Source organism: Aptenodytes patagonicus, chromosome 3 (genome assembly GCF_965638725.1).
Source record: "Aptenodytes patagonicus chromosome 3, bAptPat1.pri.cur, whole genome shotgun sequence".
In the NCBI taxonomy this organism is placed as follows: domain Eukaryota; kingdom Metazoa; phylum Chordata; class Aves; order Sphenisciformes; family Spheniscidae; genus Aptenodytes; species Aptenodytes patagonicus.
The window spans coordinates 28,366,579-28,382,957 of record NC_134951.1 but is presented as its reverse complement, the minus strand read 5'-3'; the positions used below and the strand labels follow the sequence as shown (position 1 = coordinate 28,382,957).

The following is a 16,379-nucleotide window of genomic DNA, read 5'->3' as shown; positions in this document are numbered from 1 at the left end:
CTCGGGGTGGACAATGCCACATAGTTTAGTATAGTTGGTTAGATTTATTTTTAGGGGGAATTTATGGTTACACAACTGGATAAAAATTCCCCATAGTGATCACGTGTAACAGTGGGACTCAAGACTCAGTAAATCCATCATTTATCTTCTCAACATGATCTATCCATTTCTGAAGTATTTCAGGTTGGATTTGAGGATGCAAACAGAGGGAAGCCCAAAAGGATGTAAAAGAAGTTCTCTGAACATGAACAGACACAGAGGGCCATCCTTCTACTTCAAAAGCAGTCTGTTGTAGAGCTCTTGCTTACCTTCCCCAAAGCTGCAGTAGCACGAAAACCAGTGAGACTCATCAGCTACATTACTGACAGTCAGAATTTTCCAGGAGCAATAAAATTGTCAACATTTGTGATAGCTTCATTCTGACACCGCATGGCAAAACCTAGCTAGCAATTCATATCTTCTGATCACTAACATTTAAAGTGCCTTGTGGCTCACAGCTATAAACAGCCGCAACCAAGGTACTGGGTAGATTGACAGGAATAAAGGACCCCAAAGCGACTGCGGAAGAGATTCTGATTAAAATAGGTTAAATCTATTACAGTATCTATTAGATTATCTAAACAAGCAGAATAGGAGTCACCAAAACTCTTGCAAGAAGTAGCCAGGTAGTGAAGGAAGGAAACTCCTTCACTAGAAAAAGAAGAGGCTTCTTCCAGGCAGCCAAAAAGGATCCCCAAAATATAAGATACCCGATTAATCTTACAAAAGACCACCAATTCCTCTGCCACAATACAGACAGCACAGAGACATTTAGATATCTTTTTTCCCCCAAAATCACGGTGGGTGGAGTCAGACTTCAGACATCAGTAGGCTTAGTTTGTCACCAAGGCTTTGATCTCCAGGTTTTGGAAGCTTTTGGTTACTTAGCCCTGAACACGAACACTTAAATGCTATGAAGGTCTAGAGTAGAAATCTCCAAGATCCTATTACCCTACTTTCACAGTTAGAAAATTTCAGCATGAGAACAACCCAAACCACCACTCCCACTGCTGATGCGCTTTTTCGCTCCATGCAGGAAGAAATGTTTCATGCTGCTGTATTTTATACAGAATATTTTTATAGAGCAAAACCAATCGACACAGACTGCAGGCTCCTGCTACCAACCAAGTACAACTAGAAGTAATGGATGTAACTAGGTGTTGCTAAAACAAAGCTGTATCTCATACATGTTGTCAGTCGGCACTGAATATTGTTTCTAGCTGTCATTCAGTTTCATACGTTAGCAGATTTTAAGAATAAGAACATTTTATGTTAATATAATCAAACACATGAAATGTCACTTACTCAGGTAAATATGTCAGCAAATTTTCTCTTAGTTCCAGTGAAGCCAGGTTATAAAGACTAAAAAAAAAAAAAACACAAAAAAACCCAACAAACAACATTTTAATGCAATCTTACTTTTTATATCCCATACTTTCAGAAGAAAAGTGTGTGTTTACATAGTTTAAAACAAAATTGCTGTGAACTGATTTTTTTGTTGTTTTAATTCAACCAGACCATCATGTGAAAGGCAGCATACAAAGACAGGAAGTTTTTGCTTGTTTCTCTGTGATACTTCAACACGTTAAAGCTAGAAAGTAAACAGACAAAACACAAATTTCCATTTGTTAAAAGGTCAGTAGTTGCAAGTTACTGAACAGAGCATATTCATATGAATTGCACGCACTTACTCGCTTTCAGAATCTGGCATGGGCTACCAAAGTTACAGAGCATCAGGTAAACCCATCACTGTTCTAATGACGGCATGCTCATTACTGTAAGTGACATTATGCTTCTAAGCGGCTCACTCCATATCCCAGGCTTTTACTAACATCACCATAGCAACATTCAGATTTTTCAGAGGTTTATTTATGACTAAATGGAACACAAGAAGTCAGACATTATCCCAACGCTATAATCTGCTCTAATCCTCCAGCGTCCCAGGGAAAAATAAAAATCAGATATGGTGACTGAAAATAAGTAGTTTCCTACAACAGAATATGTTCTGTCCTGGTGTGCAGGGAAGGGGGACAGTGTGTTAGGCCTTAAATAAAATCTAGATTAAAAAAGGAATTCCACTAAATTTGAAACACATGTTAAATCTAAACCCAAAATGGTTTTGTTTGTACACCTTAGGGAAAAAAAAACAAGCCCATGTACTCAGACCACATAAAACTGAAATACTTGTTTTCACTTCAAACAATACCAACATACTGAATCACAGGATCTTTAGTTAGCCCCAGTAAAAAAGCAGCTGATAACCTGAATAAAACTAAAGAAAAACCTTCATATTGTGACTCCAATACAGCTATCTAAGCAGGGAAAGCAACATAACTGATGTAATGAGTTATTAAAGGGGAAATAAGATTTTTCATGGATTGACTTTGGATTGTGTCTGAAAAATACATCCTTATTTCAAGCACCTATTTCATACTGCATTCAGAAAACAGTGAATGAAGTATCACGGGAGCTTTGATTACGGTCTCAGCAGTCCTTTCCAGCTTTTACAATAAGCACATTTTACCCAATGGGTTCTGTATTCCTCCAGAAGAATTTAACAAGACAGTTAAAACATACCATATAGGTGAAGATATTTTAGGAGAAGCCTATTATAAATTCAATTAAAAGATAAGTGAGAAAAATTATTTTGAGTGGCAGTAGCTGAGTTAGACAGAAACAAAGTAATAAGGAAACCATCGTTCCAAAGACACAAGAGAAAACTCTCACATAAAAATTTTAACACTATAAAACACAAGTCAAGATGGGACATGGTACCCAACATCCTCACGGAAACCAAACCAGTGGAGGGGGAGAGGGAAGGGGTGATGGAGAACCATTTCTCTCCGAGAGGAACGTGGGTCTGCTCTTACTCACATTGCCACCCACAGACTGCCATTATATTTTTGTTTACAGGTTTTCTAGAAACCTATTCCAATCTTCCTTTGAATTTCGCACCTTCTCTTCAAGCTTGTATTAGGTGAGGCCCATGATTCACTTTTATCAAGAAATACAAAAAGGATGCACATACCACCAAGCTGCCTTGTAATCTTGTGTTTACAGATCACCCCACATTTACTTATCTCCCTCCCCATCACGTTGAAGTGTCGATGAGTAAAATGGTGCAATCCCTTAATTTCTCTTATTACATCAGACACCACTTTGGCTGTGGTTAAACAAAAATCTTTGTCAGCAGCAAGAACTTAGGAACCACCATCTTAACCAGCCTCATCGTATCATTAAACTGGGGCAGGCCAGTGAATCAGCTCAGGAAATTGATCCTGCTTAAAAATAACCCAGCAAAAAGAGTAACACAGATCCCTAATCCAACATAGAATAAATCCCCTTAAACACCTGGGCCAGTACAACTGCCAAGAAGGTGCAAGGAAGGCATCTGTACTGCCCAAGCCAGCAGCACTATGAGAACTCACTGGGTAGCTGTGCCCTTGCGGATACCCACCAACAGCTGTCTTTGCATCCAACAGCATACCATGCATTTTGGAAACTAATTGTGGCCGATCACAGTCCCAGGCTAGGTTCTCTTCTTATGGGAGTCAGCTACCTACGGGATACGTTTTCATGTCTAATGATACAGCTTTCTACAGCTATTCTCACACACAGCATGCTCACAACTATAACTCTACCCTGGCACAAAACAAAGACACTACCTCCACCCCTTTAATCTATCCTTTCTACTTCTTCCAAGGTCCAAGTCCAAACCCAATGTAAGCAGACCCCAAGAGGCAAAATGAAGCTTCCCACCAAGTAATGTAAAATAGAGACCAAGTCTATGAAGTTTATACCAGCAAAGCTGCCCCATTAGACTGAAGTATTATGTTTAAGGTGGATCCATCTGAAAGAGAGGCCAGAAAATGAGAGGAAATTTTTGACTCATTACTCTTAAATTTCGACTAGTTACAGAAGTGGCTCCCAGCAAACCTATGTGCTGCAATTTAAAATGGGAAAATGTGACAGTTATCATATCAAATAGCATCATATAAAAGGCATGCTGATGTACTGAAACACCAATCTCCAATACATTACAGAGAAGAGGTATAGCTCTTCCTTAAATTTACCAACAGACTCTTAACACGTTGTATGTTCGCTAACATTTTTCTGGTTTTAAGGTATGTTAAGAAACAGGATTTTTAGTCATTTGCAAGAAAAATCCTACATTTCTTGCTATTTTTAAAATATGTTTTCTGATTTAATAACACATTCTCTCCAGAAAGTGTAATTCTCCCTCTTCTTAACTATAAATAGAGATTTTTCACAATATACTAAATGAAATAATTTCTTCTTCTCCCTCTGCCCTTAATTTTACGGGTGCACTGTTAGTCAAGAGTCTTTCTGAAGTCTCTGAAAGGAACTAAAGGAAGCCATACTTTAACAATTTCAGGGTCTTTCCCTAATCCTAATCTTCATCTAGGAGAGAAAACCAGTCATGGGGGTTACCTGTTTTGATCCATAAAACAGAAAGGCAACAGCAATCTAGCCTACTCAGACAGGAGACACGGTTCCACCAGCAGCTGTTCACCAGCTGCGTTTAGAAACACAAATGCACCATAAAGCATTGCAGGCTGCTCTCCAACACAGAGAAACAGTTCTCGCTCCCCCCAAAAAAAACAACAGAAAATGTACAAGCAAAACGTCATCTATATTCTAAAGGAGAAAGGAAAAAAAAGAAGGGGGAAAAAAAAAACCTAAGTACTTTTCCAAGACTATTATCGTAAGAAGCTATTTCACAGAAGCTTGTAAAAAGCATTAATATTGTAACAATTCTCACCGCAAAAGCTACCACACACACCTCGAACACTGAGCATGTGTGTAACATTACTGAGCACAAGGCAACAGCCAAACCAGGCGGAGGATGCAGTAACTGAAATAATTACAAAGTTTTCCATCTCAGCATTCCAGATGATTTCTGGTGTAAGGGTGGAACCAAGTTGAATGTAAAGGTACAACATGGCTAGAAATGTCATTTTCAGTACAAACCAGATACACTTATTCAGTGCTGTACCTAAAGTAACTGTAGATATTGGTATTCATCATGTGAGCTACAAGAGAGAAGAAGAATGTGAAATCAATAATTGAGAACAAAACTATTAGCAACAAAGTAGTCCTTAAATGCTGGAAGTGTCTTTCCTGAACATTCCTGTCAGGATTTGAGAGAGAAACTCGCAATCCAACACAGTCGACAGACAGGGAACACCACAAATACTCCTTCATGTCAACCACAGTGGTCCTCTCCAAAATAAAGGTAAGACTAGAACCAGCCACTAAGATTGGAACCAAAGCATGATGTTGTTGTTCTTCCAAAGCAAGTCAGTTTTTCTTTGGATTAATTACAAAGAGAGTATCAGTAGCAACATGTCCTACAAAACAACCATTTCAAAAGCAGATGACTTTCTGGATGACAGCAATTCACTGCAATAGGTAAAACAACATCAATTGCAGTTAAAAAAAAAAGAAAAAAGAAAAGAGACAGACAAAGAGACATGTTCCCTAGTTACCTTGGATGGAATTACATTTTCAGTGTACCACATACATTAAATATACTCTGTCTTGTAAAGTTATAAAATACAAACCTGAGATGAGTTATCCTAGTGCTTTAACTTTATCAGGGACAGCTGCATCATTCCCCTATTCAAGGGGACAGAAAGTCAGCCTTAAGAGTGACAACAGACAACACTATACATCCTATTTTTATCCCAGTCCCTGCAATAGGACTGGGAGCACCCAAGCCCTTGGGGTACACCAGCAAAGGCTTCTGAGGAAAACACTGGGAAGCACAGTAAGACATATGCTATTTTCTTGTGAAAATGAAGTTAAAAATACAAAGGTGGAAAGAGAAATGTGGAAAAAGCTAGGAGAAAATGAAGATGGATGATAAAAGCACTAATATAAAAGCAAAAGGTGCTTAGTCAATAAAAACTGGACAACAGCCTTCTCTTATTTGAGTATTAAAAGTCATGCATTTTACCTTATGTCAAGAGCACCACACAGCTGAGCATGCAAGACAAGAAGTCAAGCTTTGGGAAACAAGGAAGCAAAGTTGGAAGAGATGAAGATCTAAAGCACCTGCGGAAATGCATGGCCCCATCTGCATCCTTTCCAGCAAGTTTCAGCTGGTTAGGGGAATGTAAAATCCCAAATGTCGTTTTTCCTCACGTTTGTAAGACTGCAAAAAGAAGGGAAAGACAGGAGAATGGGCATGGTCCCCCTATTTATACAGAACAAGGGAAGGTCCTACACAATAAGGGTGGCTAAGGTGAGAACACAGTACAGATTCTGAATTTGGTCTGGTATTACATTTTTTTATGCAGCAGTAGCGATGGCTACAGAACACAGTCCAAGGATGCAGCATACAGAAATGAGATATGAAGTCCACATTCTGGCTATTTCCACCAGTTCCAAAAGACTTCACTTCGCTGGGCCAGCATCTGAAGATTACTGTTACTTTGATAACGCCTGCCCCTGCATCACTACACAGAACGTACACTTTGAAACATTCATCATGACACTAGACTGGGAAGGAAGGGAGTTTAAACTAGGCAACTCTTTCTTTTTTGTGCAGAAAAGGAACATGCTGTTTTTTCTGCCTATCAGGGGTCTTCCAAGAGATGAGAAGGTAACTGTGGTACTCTAACAACAGCATACAAAATGCATGAAACTAGCCATATTTGAATATATTACAGCCCATCCCCACTGCCCAAATAAAACTACCAGTAACATGTATGACCCTGCCCCAGGACACACCAGTTAGGTGACTAGTCACTCATCTGACAGGATCCTATCAAGATACTCCCATCCCGCGAGGCTTCTAGCTGCAGACGGACAATTCATTGAGAACCTGACGTTTAGCAGCTTTTTTTGCCCCAAGGAAACAACAGGGTTAATCAGTCACTAGCCAGCTCTCAAAATGCCACTTACTCAGACTATAAGTATTTGAAGGTGCAGCATATACCTTTGCAATAGGCTCCTGTTCCAAGTCACTCCCAAAAGAAGCCTCTTTCTCTCACCCTGTCTTCATTGACTGTATCATTGACTGCAGAAAGAGCCTGAAAAAAGTCTCCAAACTCCAACTCCTACGCCAATCAAATCCTGGGCTGCATCAAAAGAAGCATGGCCAGCAGGTCAAGGGAGATGATTCTCCCCCTCTACTCCGTTCTCATGAGACCCCACCTGGAGTACTGGATCCAGCTCTGGGGTCTCCAGCACAAGAAAGGCATGGACCCGCTAGAGCGGGTCCAGAGGAGGGCTACAAAAATGGTGAGAGGGCTGGAACACCTCTCCTATGAAGAAAGGCTGAGCGTTGGGGTTGTTCAGCCTGGAGAAGAGAAGACTCTGGGAAGACCTTATTGCAGCCTTTCAATATATAAAGGGGGCTTATAAGAAAGATGGAGAGAGACTTTTTACCAGGGCCTGTAGTGAGAGAACAAGGGACAACAGTTTTAAACTGAAAGAGGGTAGGTTTGGGTTGGATATAAGGAAGAAATCTTTTACGATGAGGGTGGTGAGACACTGCAACAGGTTGCCCAGAGAAGTTGTAGATGCCCCATCCCTGGAAATGTTCACGACCAGGTTGGATGGAGCTTTGAGCAACCAGATCTAATGAAAGATGTCTCTGCCTACAACAGGAGGGTTGGATTAGATGATCTTTGAAGGTCCCTTCCAATCCAAACCATTCTATGATTCTATGAAATTAGGTGATAAAACTTGGGTGGTTTCAAGAGCTTCTGTAGCACACACCCCTTTCCAGAGTTAACTACCACTTCAGTTCTTCCCTGAGTCTGCCTTATTTCACCCACACACAGTTACTATACCTGCCAGCACCATATCTTTCCTCAGTGTCTGAAGAACCAGCTCCATGTAGATTTTTGGTGTAATGACATTTCCCACGCAACAAAAGCAATATTAGTCTTACAGGGAAGGATTATGCTTCCTGAATTTCCTAAGGTTCTGCTAACATATAACCATGTAGTTCGTGGTCTATACGCTCCCGGTATGCATTTTGCCCTCCTTTTTAAAAGGTTCAACACTACATGCTTATTTTGCTTCCAACTACTGCTTAATGCTGGCATATAATTAGACGTTATCATGAAAGAACCTTAAAATTCATATCCAATATACGGTAACGTACAAATAGTACAGAATTGCAGCTAGTTTCCTTTTCTCAAGAAGATTATTTCTCCAAAAAGTCTAGCTGAAGCTTAAAGTATCTTTTTTTTTTAAATGTCAACTTTAACCAGTCTCCTGCCTCTTGTTTGGTTATGGAAACTTGTCTTACAGTGTGAATGATAAAGCAGAGCACTAATTAATTTTTGTAAGATTAATCCGATAGAATTTAAAGAGTGAGACCTTATGCCCACACCATGCAATAGGGAAGAGCAATTTTTGCAAATTCTTAGCTACTGAATCCCAGAAATTCTTACGTGAGCCAGAAATTACAAGAAGTATTAATTTCCTAAATGAGGGCACTTATCCATTTCAAAGCAAACTATCTTCACACACGTGAAGTCCTATGGTTCTATCTCAGAATATAAGGGATGCTGTAAAAACAACTGCAAAGCAAGGTAACTGGATTTAGTTTTGATGAAACTGTTGTTATGTCTCACCAGTACTGTTAAAGACCATTCTTCCAGAAGTTATCTTTGAGAGCATTCTCTCTCCTCCTTTTTGGAGGCAAAGCAACTTGAAGTAACTTGCATCTAAGTTAAACACTATTCTTTCCTCTCAAGTTTAGGTGTATGATGTGCAAGGGAAAGGCACATGAGGCTTTCCTTAGCAGTCCACTTCCGGAGTTTGACAAGCAGGACAGTATTCTAGTAAGAAAATCTGAAAGTAAGGATTATGTTCCTAATACTTGCCATTTTCTACAGAGCTGGGAGAAGTGGACACAAATTATGGGGGAAAAATATTCCTTCCTTGGAAGACTGATTTTAAATAGGCACAGAAGAAAGTAAAGTTGATAATTTTGTCATCCTAGACTTAAACAGCAAAGACACTGAAAGCCAGAGGAAGAACATTTGCATAGTCAGTTACTTGAATTGAATTGTCAGTACCATTAATTGGCTTGTAAAAAGCTACAGATCTTCCACAAGTGAAAACAGAAGGATAATGAATATTAGTATCTTATCAGCCACTAACTGGAGGAAAGACTAAACAGACGGCCAGTAGTACAAGTCACATACAAATTTTAAAAACAGAGGAGAGTTCTACAGTTTATGGCCATGGAATTCCCTAAATATGTAACAGAGGTAGTCTAAGCTGCTAATTAAGACTAGTTTTCTACATAAGCTTGGTTTTCAAGTTGCTGAGATCAGTTCTACTCTCTCTCCCTCACACACAGCAACAAGCATAGTCCAAAAAATGGACAGGAACACTGAACTCCCTATGCCCTTCAAAAAGCATCATTAAGAAGAAGAGAGAGATTCATAATTATGGCTCAGCCTGTTTGCTTTTGAATGCTTTAACTGAACATTCTCCAATTTGCTTATCAAGATCACTGAAACAGGTTGGGGAGGCTAAGCCAATTCACCATTACAACAAGATTTCATTTTCAAAATACCTTCTGTTCCACTCATGCAACATCAATCTTCAATGACTTAAATAAAAAATTGAATTACTTTTTTTAAAAAAAAATATTGCTAAATATATGTTAAATATTTCTTCCGTGTGTAACATATAAGATGCAACATCTCTGTCCTGGTTTTGGCAGGGATAGGGTTAATTTCCTTCCTAGTAGCTGGTACAGTGCTGTCTTTTGCATTTATCAACATGAGAACAATGTTGATAATACACCGATGTTTTAGTTGTTGCTAAGTAGTGCTTACACTAGTCAAGGACTTTTCAGCTTCCCCTGCCTTGCCAGCGAGAAGCTGGGAGGGGGCACAGCCAGGACAGCTGACCCAAACTGGCCAAAGGGACATTCCATACCATATGACGTCATGCTCAGTATATAAACTGGGGGAAAGCTGGCCGGGGGGGCCGCTGCTCGGGGACTGGCTGGTTGGCGGGTGGTGAGCAATTGCATTGTGCATCACTTGTTTTCTATATTATTGTTGCTGTTGTTGTTGTTGTTATTATTTTATTTCAATTATTAAACTGTTTTTATCTTAACCCACGAGTTTTCTCACTTTTACTCTTCCAATTCTCTCCCCCATCCCATCGGGGGGGCGCGGGGGGAGCGAGCGAGTGGCTGTGTGGTGCTCAGTTGCCAACTGAGGTTAAACCACGACAATCTCTTATTTAAAGGCCAGATGGCACTGCATTCACTATTACATTGTTAAACAGTGTTCTGAAATAAACTTTAGAGTTCCTTAACATTCAGTTTTGCCATTTAGCAAACAGCTGTGATTAACACTGAATGTTCTACCTACTCAAACTCTGTAAATATTACTTGTCATGCTAAATTCAGATAAGCCAGAGTGAGAGCTTTTAATACTATTTATATCAGCCTAGCCAGACCACCTACAAACAGTCCTCCTCCTATGTATTTGCAAGATAAGCCTCCCCATCACTTTTGTCATATCATGTAAGACTGTATTTTAATCACACATTATTAAGCTAAACCTTAAAACAGAATTACATTGTCTTGTTCCACACAATTTTAAGAGCGTTTTCCATTCTGTGTGATGCTATCAGATGTGTAACCTTCACTTGAGGCATCCTAGCGTACACTAAGAAAAACACAGTCAAGGACTGGCCCAGGAATCCATTACCAGAATAAGCATGCCATTCTGATCTGCTTCTGGATCATCTGCATTGAGCGCATCATCCTTGCCTTTGAAGACCTTTTATTCTCCAGCTACAATCAACATTAAAGATTCTGAGTTCAGAAGTTGCTGAAAACTTCAAAACTTCTAGAATTAAACACAGATATATACAAAACACCACCACGCTCAGTGACTTTGTTTCTCTAACACGAAATCTCTGGATATTTGTGGTTCTACGACTCTTGAAAAGCATGCCTATAACAAATCCTTCCACAAAACAGTGCTCCTAAGTGCAGTAACATTTGCTCTATTCTTTTCATTATGTTCACTGACATAATGAAATGCCTATTTCAGCATTCTACCTGCTAGCTGCAGACGTTAAGAGGAAAATTTCTCTGCTTACCTGGTAATTCCCTTTCAGTAGTAAGGTCCACAGATCCATTCAGCCTGCTTGCAGCTTGGGGGTAAACCAGACTCATCAGTCATCAGCATCAGAAGAATATCCTTCCCATCAAAAGAAATTCACCCCTCCCCACATCAAAAGTTTCTAAAGCTAAAATAAAGCTATTCTACTTTCTTGCATCACAGGCTGTGCAGTTCTCTGAAAAAAGGGGGGGAGGGAGGCTGTGAATGATGGGGATACTACGAATCATGATACTACTATCATCTTTTGTTGAATCCTCAGGATTTAAAGATCATGTCCAAGTAGGAGACCATCTGTACATTTTAGGGGGGGGGGGGGAATAAAGATTATGTATGGCAGAGGAAAGCTTTTTTATTTGCCATGTAAGAGTTCAGGCAGGGAACTTCCAAAACATTCTACCTGGCAGTCAGTAATAATCTCATACTTTAAACCTTAGCATCCAAAAAGAAAGAGATAATCTTTATCTTTTCCAGGCCCAGACAAGACTGCTGAAAAAATGGTGAAAACTAAAAACTGGATATGAGTTAGATGTTTGGCGTGCTGATGGGCAGCAGGTCTTCAATCATAATTTAAAGCACGGTAGTGAAGCTCTGCACTTTGCTTCAGCCATTAAAGAAACTTGTTGATTTTGTTGTCCCCACAGAGTTTGATAGGTAACTGTCTTTTTCAAACGTGCATTTCATTCTGAAAGGACTGGGTTTTTTGCTAGGGCCAATTCCTTGTGAAGCACCCATCTGAGAGTCCAATACTAGATTAAACATCAGAGACGCACATAAAAGGCTTTCCAAAGAAGGTACCTGGACTTCGTTCAAGCCTAAAAACCACAAATAAACATACAAAGCTGACACAATCTCTCTTCTCTTTCTAGATGTTAAGCCATGAGAGCACTCTATGGATCTCTAAGTTCCCAAATCTTTGCTAGTAAAAAGCCAACATCACAGTGGGCTGGTGGTGGTGGGGAACTAACCCTGAAGCCAACACTACAGAATGAATACATATGGACAGAGAAGGTGCTGGGGACAGACAGACATTAGATTATTCATACTACTGCAAGGTATGCCCTAGGAAGCCTTACAGACAAACACCCTGATTTACCCAAATACCCTTACATACAAATACTCTGATTTTTTAATTTCAGGAAAAAGCCATGCCCTGTGTTTTGGGTGTTACACGAATAAGGAAGTACTATAGAAAAATCCTGGAAGCAAGTGGAAATCTCTAAATGCTACCCATGCTGGGAGAAACAGGTTATGCTTACTTGTTGGGCAGCTCTACAGACACACACGGTCCTGCAGAATAGGCAAGGAAATTAGACTTGCTCTCATTAGACTGAGAAACACTGTAAAAGACACTCCCACTCACAGCTTAAATTGTGTAACTTGTTTCTCCAAATAGTTCAACTAGCCAACAGGACAACTCCTGCTCCAAGCTGCACCCACCTAATTATTAGCTAAAATATCTCACATACATTAGCATTCACTGTTTTACTCCAGATAGCAACCACACCATGAGTTAAGAGAACACAATTCACAGAGAAACACAAAAAATAACACTGGTAATATTAAGACATTGAGTTTGTTATCAAGTCCTAAAGCAGTGTGTCACACATCTTTCCAGTATGCCTAAAACAATACGTGAGCTTAAAAGAGGAAATATCATCTAACAAGGGAAAACTTTCAGCACATATACCAGCACTGGGTACGCAGACTGAAGTGGTCACACGGAAGAAAAGTTGACATACACTGAGCATGGCTAGGCACAAGCAAGAGGAATGACAAAAGGTTCAAGGGAGGCCTTGCCTATGTTCTTCAAATGTCCAGTTGGGACCCTTAAAAATACTCCTTTTGGCAAGACAAGGGAAAAGAAAAATATAAAAGGTCTATGCAGAAGAATTCTTAACAGCACAGTAAAAATATTAACAGCAACTCTACATATCAATGGCTTGAACAAGTTCAGACACTGGCCTGGGACAGTGAAGCTGAACATTGGCATTCATCTTCTACATCAGACCATGTGAAAAACAGACTGGATATCTGAATTCATGAGGAGACACACTTCCACTAATGGTCCACTGCAAGGAAATTCAAGTCTATTATCTGCCATTAGGAAGAATTTCCTACCTAACCTTCAAAGTATTGCTGTTTGGAAAATATTTGCCATTACCTTTGTTGCTTTCCCCATTCCCCATTTATGACAGTAGGGCAAATTTGCAGTGCCACAAGATTTTAAGTAGGTAGCTTAAAAAAAAAAAAAAGAGAGACACTAAGTACATGCTGATCACTGTACCACATGAAGATGAATTAGAGATTTCACTGGCTGTCTTAGGAAGTTTCCCAGACAAGAGTATAAGACTGTAAGAATTTAGGATGTATTTCCCTAAGTTTCCACATACTCTAGTGGCCAGAAGACCAGCAGCAAGCACAGGGACTTCAAGTTTTTCCCAAAACAAGCCCAACTGTAGTAGAATAAATCACCAGTATATATTTGTTTGCTCACTATTTGACAGATCTCGTACAGAGCACATAGGTCCAGCCTATTCCATCAAATAACACCATGGATTATTATCCAAAGCACACAGAAACTCCAGTAAGGCATTTGCAAATATATCCAGACACCTCTAAGAGCCTTACTTGGTCTCTTCAGCCAGAAAGACACAATTAGCATTACTTTCTTTCTAATTCCTAGCATTTTTTAGGTCCCAGCAAGTGCAGAGGGAAAAGAACAGAGAAGGGAACGAAGAGCACAAGTAAGGAACCTTTGGAGAAGCCACAGAGCACTTCACTGCTTTTACCAAACACAAGGCGGTTGGCTGCACCATGAAATTCATTTGCAATAACTTAAGAAAATTTTGTGAACTAAGAAAAGGAAAGCTGCGCTTGTTGGTAGCCAGACTGGAAAAAAAAAAATCTATTACTTATAGATCTAATGCTAAAAATTTGATAAAATTCACTCTCAGAGGTAACTGACCCACAAGGACTTCAGGCTGCAGTTCTAACTGGCTACAAACAAGACGTCCCAATAATTTCCAACTGGAACCAGACAGGATCCCTTTCTCTCTGTCGCCAAGACATTCCCCAACAGGCTTCAGGAACAGTTACATTTTGGGTGGACACCCCATGAGTTTCCCTCGTGTTACGTTAACATTGTTCTGGGTTGGAAAGCATGCACCTTTAGCCCAAGCTTACCGTCAGCTTCCCAACTGCCATATTCCCACCTGTCGTGAATACCTGATAAGCCAAAGACAACAGCCCCACACATTTGTGTCTGCTTCTTTAAGCATAAATCTGATAGCAGAAATTTCTACTAATGAGATTAAAGTGTTTCTGTAAAAATACAATATTCATATTCTAGAGAGCTAACCTGGGAGCACTTCACAGATCAAAGCAGGCCTGTTAAGACTTGAATAAAAGTCTAGCCCTCCAGGAGAACTCACCAAGACCACCAGGACAAGCATACGGCTCTTCCCGAAGCAAGTGAGGACCCCTGGTTTTTAGCTTCAGTATCGGGAATCGGATACAGACTTTGAGGGAGGACGGGTTACACTGCTCTGCTCTGCAACAGCTCGCGTAGGGCTGAAATAGTATCACAGCAGTTCCCTGGACTGCTTAGGATTGATAATAGGCAAATTTTTACCCTTATTCTTGCACAGATCCACAGACTGACTTCTCTACAAATGTCCGGTATCCCCATTTTAACCAAAGTTGTTTCTAGTCATTTGCTCCAAAACAGAGGTTATCACCACTCACACTACCAAATGACAGGCAGGACAAGCAAGAAGCCAGAGCCACCGCAGCCAGTGACCTCTCAGGGAAGGCAGCAACCTTCGTCTAGCTACTGTCTGCAAAGCAGCAGTTCATCTCATGATTTGCAATCGTTTCAGCTTGTCATGTTTCTTGTATTCGTTTTCAGAATCAGGCAGGATCCCAAATTTTTGGCCTTAGTTTTCAGTAACCACGAAGTCTGAACAAGCCTGTTCTTAGCTGCCAGTGCTGCGAAAAGCTGCATGAAAAGTTTTGTGAACTTTTACAGAAAAGGAAGAATGTCACAAAAGCCCCGGCCCATGCAATTTTTAGGTAAGACTTTGCCATAGTCACTGGGCACACATTAGCTGTACCTGTTAGTGCTTGCGGAAGGTTTCAAAAGACATTTTCCACTTCTGTTGCTGCTGGAGTGGTGCCAGCTGACAGCTTTCATACCCATGGGAAGTGGCTAAAGCAATGCTGGTCTGAACTTGACTACATAGCAGGAGCTCTTAATAATAACATCCCTTCTGGAGGACTCCTCTGTTTCTAAACAGTTGGGTTTTACTGTTAGGGACTATGCTGACTCCCCAAAGAATACTTTAGAAATATTCCACTTTTTGAAAGGATGTCCAACATTAATAGGCCTCTACTGATACTCATGACTCAACATCTGAGTTACTGTAGCTTTCTGAAGAAAGATGGAAGTGGTTCAGTACATGGCAACTTAAAAAAACAATATGGGCAAGGTAACCATAAAGGCAGGTGCAGATTAAAAAAAAAAGGGGGGGGGGGGAGATAGAGAACAATCAGGTGCTGCAAGAAATTTCAAATTCTTTAAAATGGTATGTTTCCCACCAAAAGTAACAAATTATAACTTTTCTGAGTTAAAGCACAGATTATCTTAAGTTCTGTGAAGACTATTCCTGAAGCTGGAATAGCAAGTTAGACTCTTCAGCCTGGAAAAAAGCACCTGGGGATACAGGAGAACACTACAAAAGCATCGACGGCAGGTCAAGTACATAGGGATCAGCTGCTCACTGCCTCTTCCAATACTAGGGATCACAGGCAAGGTAGGTAGAGCCAGGCTCAAAAAAAACCAACAACAAATCAGTGCAATGGGTAATAGACCTGTGCAGCTATTTGCCAGGGGAGAATACTAAAGATATCTACCTAAGCTCAAGGAGAAACTGGACAAGTACGTGGAAGAGAGATTCGTTATGGGCTACCAATTAGACAAACCAAATGCCAAAGCTCAGGAAATCCTCTGAACCAGAAACAGTCAGGGGATGGAAAAAGGAGTGATCAAACACACACTTTTCTTCTTAATCCTCACTAGGCATCTACTTACTGCAACTGTAGAAGGAAGCTGGGCTAGATGAGCCTTTGATCTGAACCAGCACAGCCATTCTCACATACTCAAAGTGAGGAGACATGGAATTACCTCTTTTCCTTCAAATT

At 40.2% G+C, this 16,379-nt stretch overlaps 1 protein-coding gene across 1 annotated transcript in view; it reads right to left on the bottom strand.

Moving 5' to 3' along the window:
- Positions 1 to 16,379, bottom strand: part of LRRC1 (leucine rich repeat containing 1) — a 75,724-nt gene that overhangs the window by 22,456 nt on the left and 36,889 nt on the right. The window contains exon 5 of the mRNA XM_076332946.1: positions 1,345 to 1,401. Within this exon, the coding sequence (XP_076189061.1) occupies positions 1,345 to 1,401 (57 nt within the window). The remainder of the gene's footprint in view (positions 1 to 1,344; positions 1,402 to 16,379) is intronic.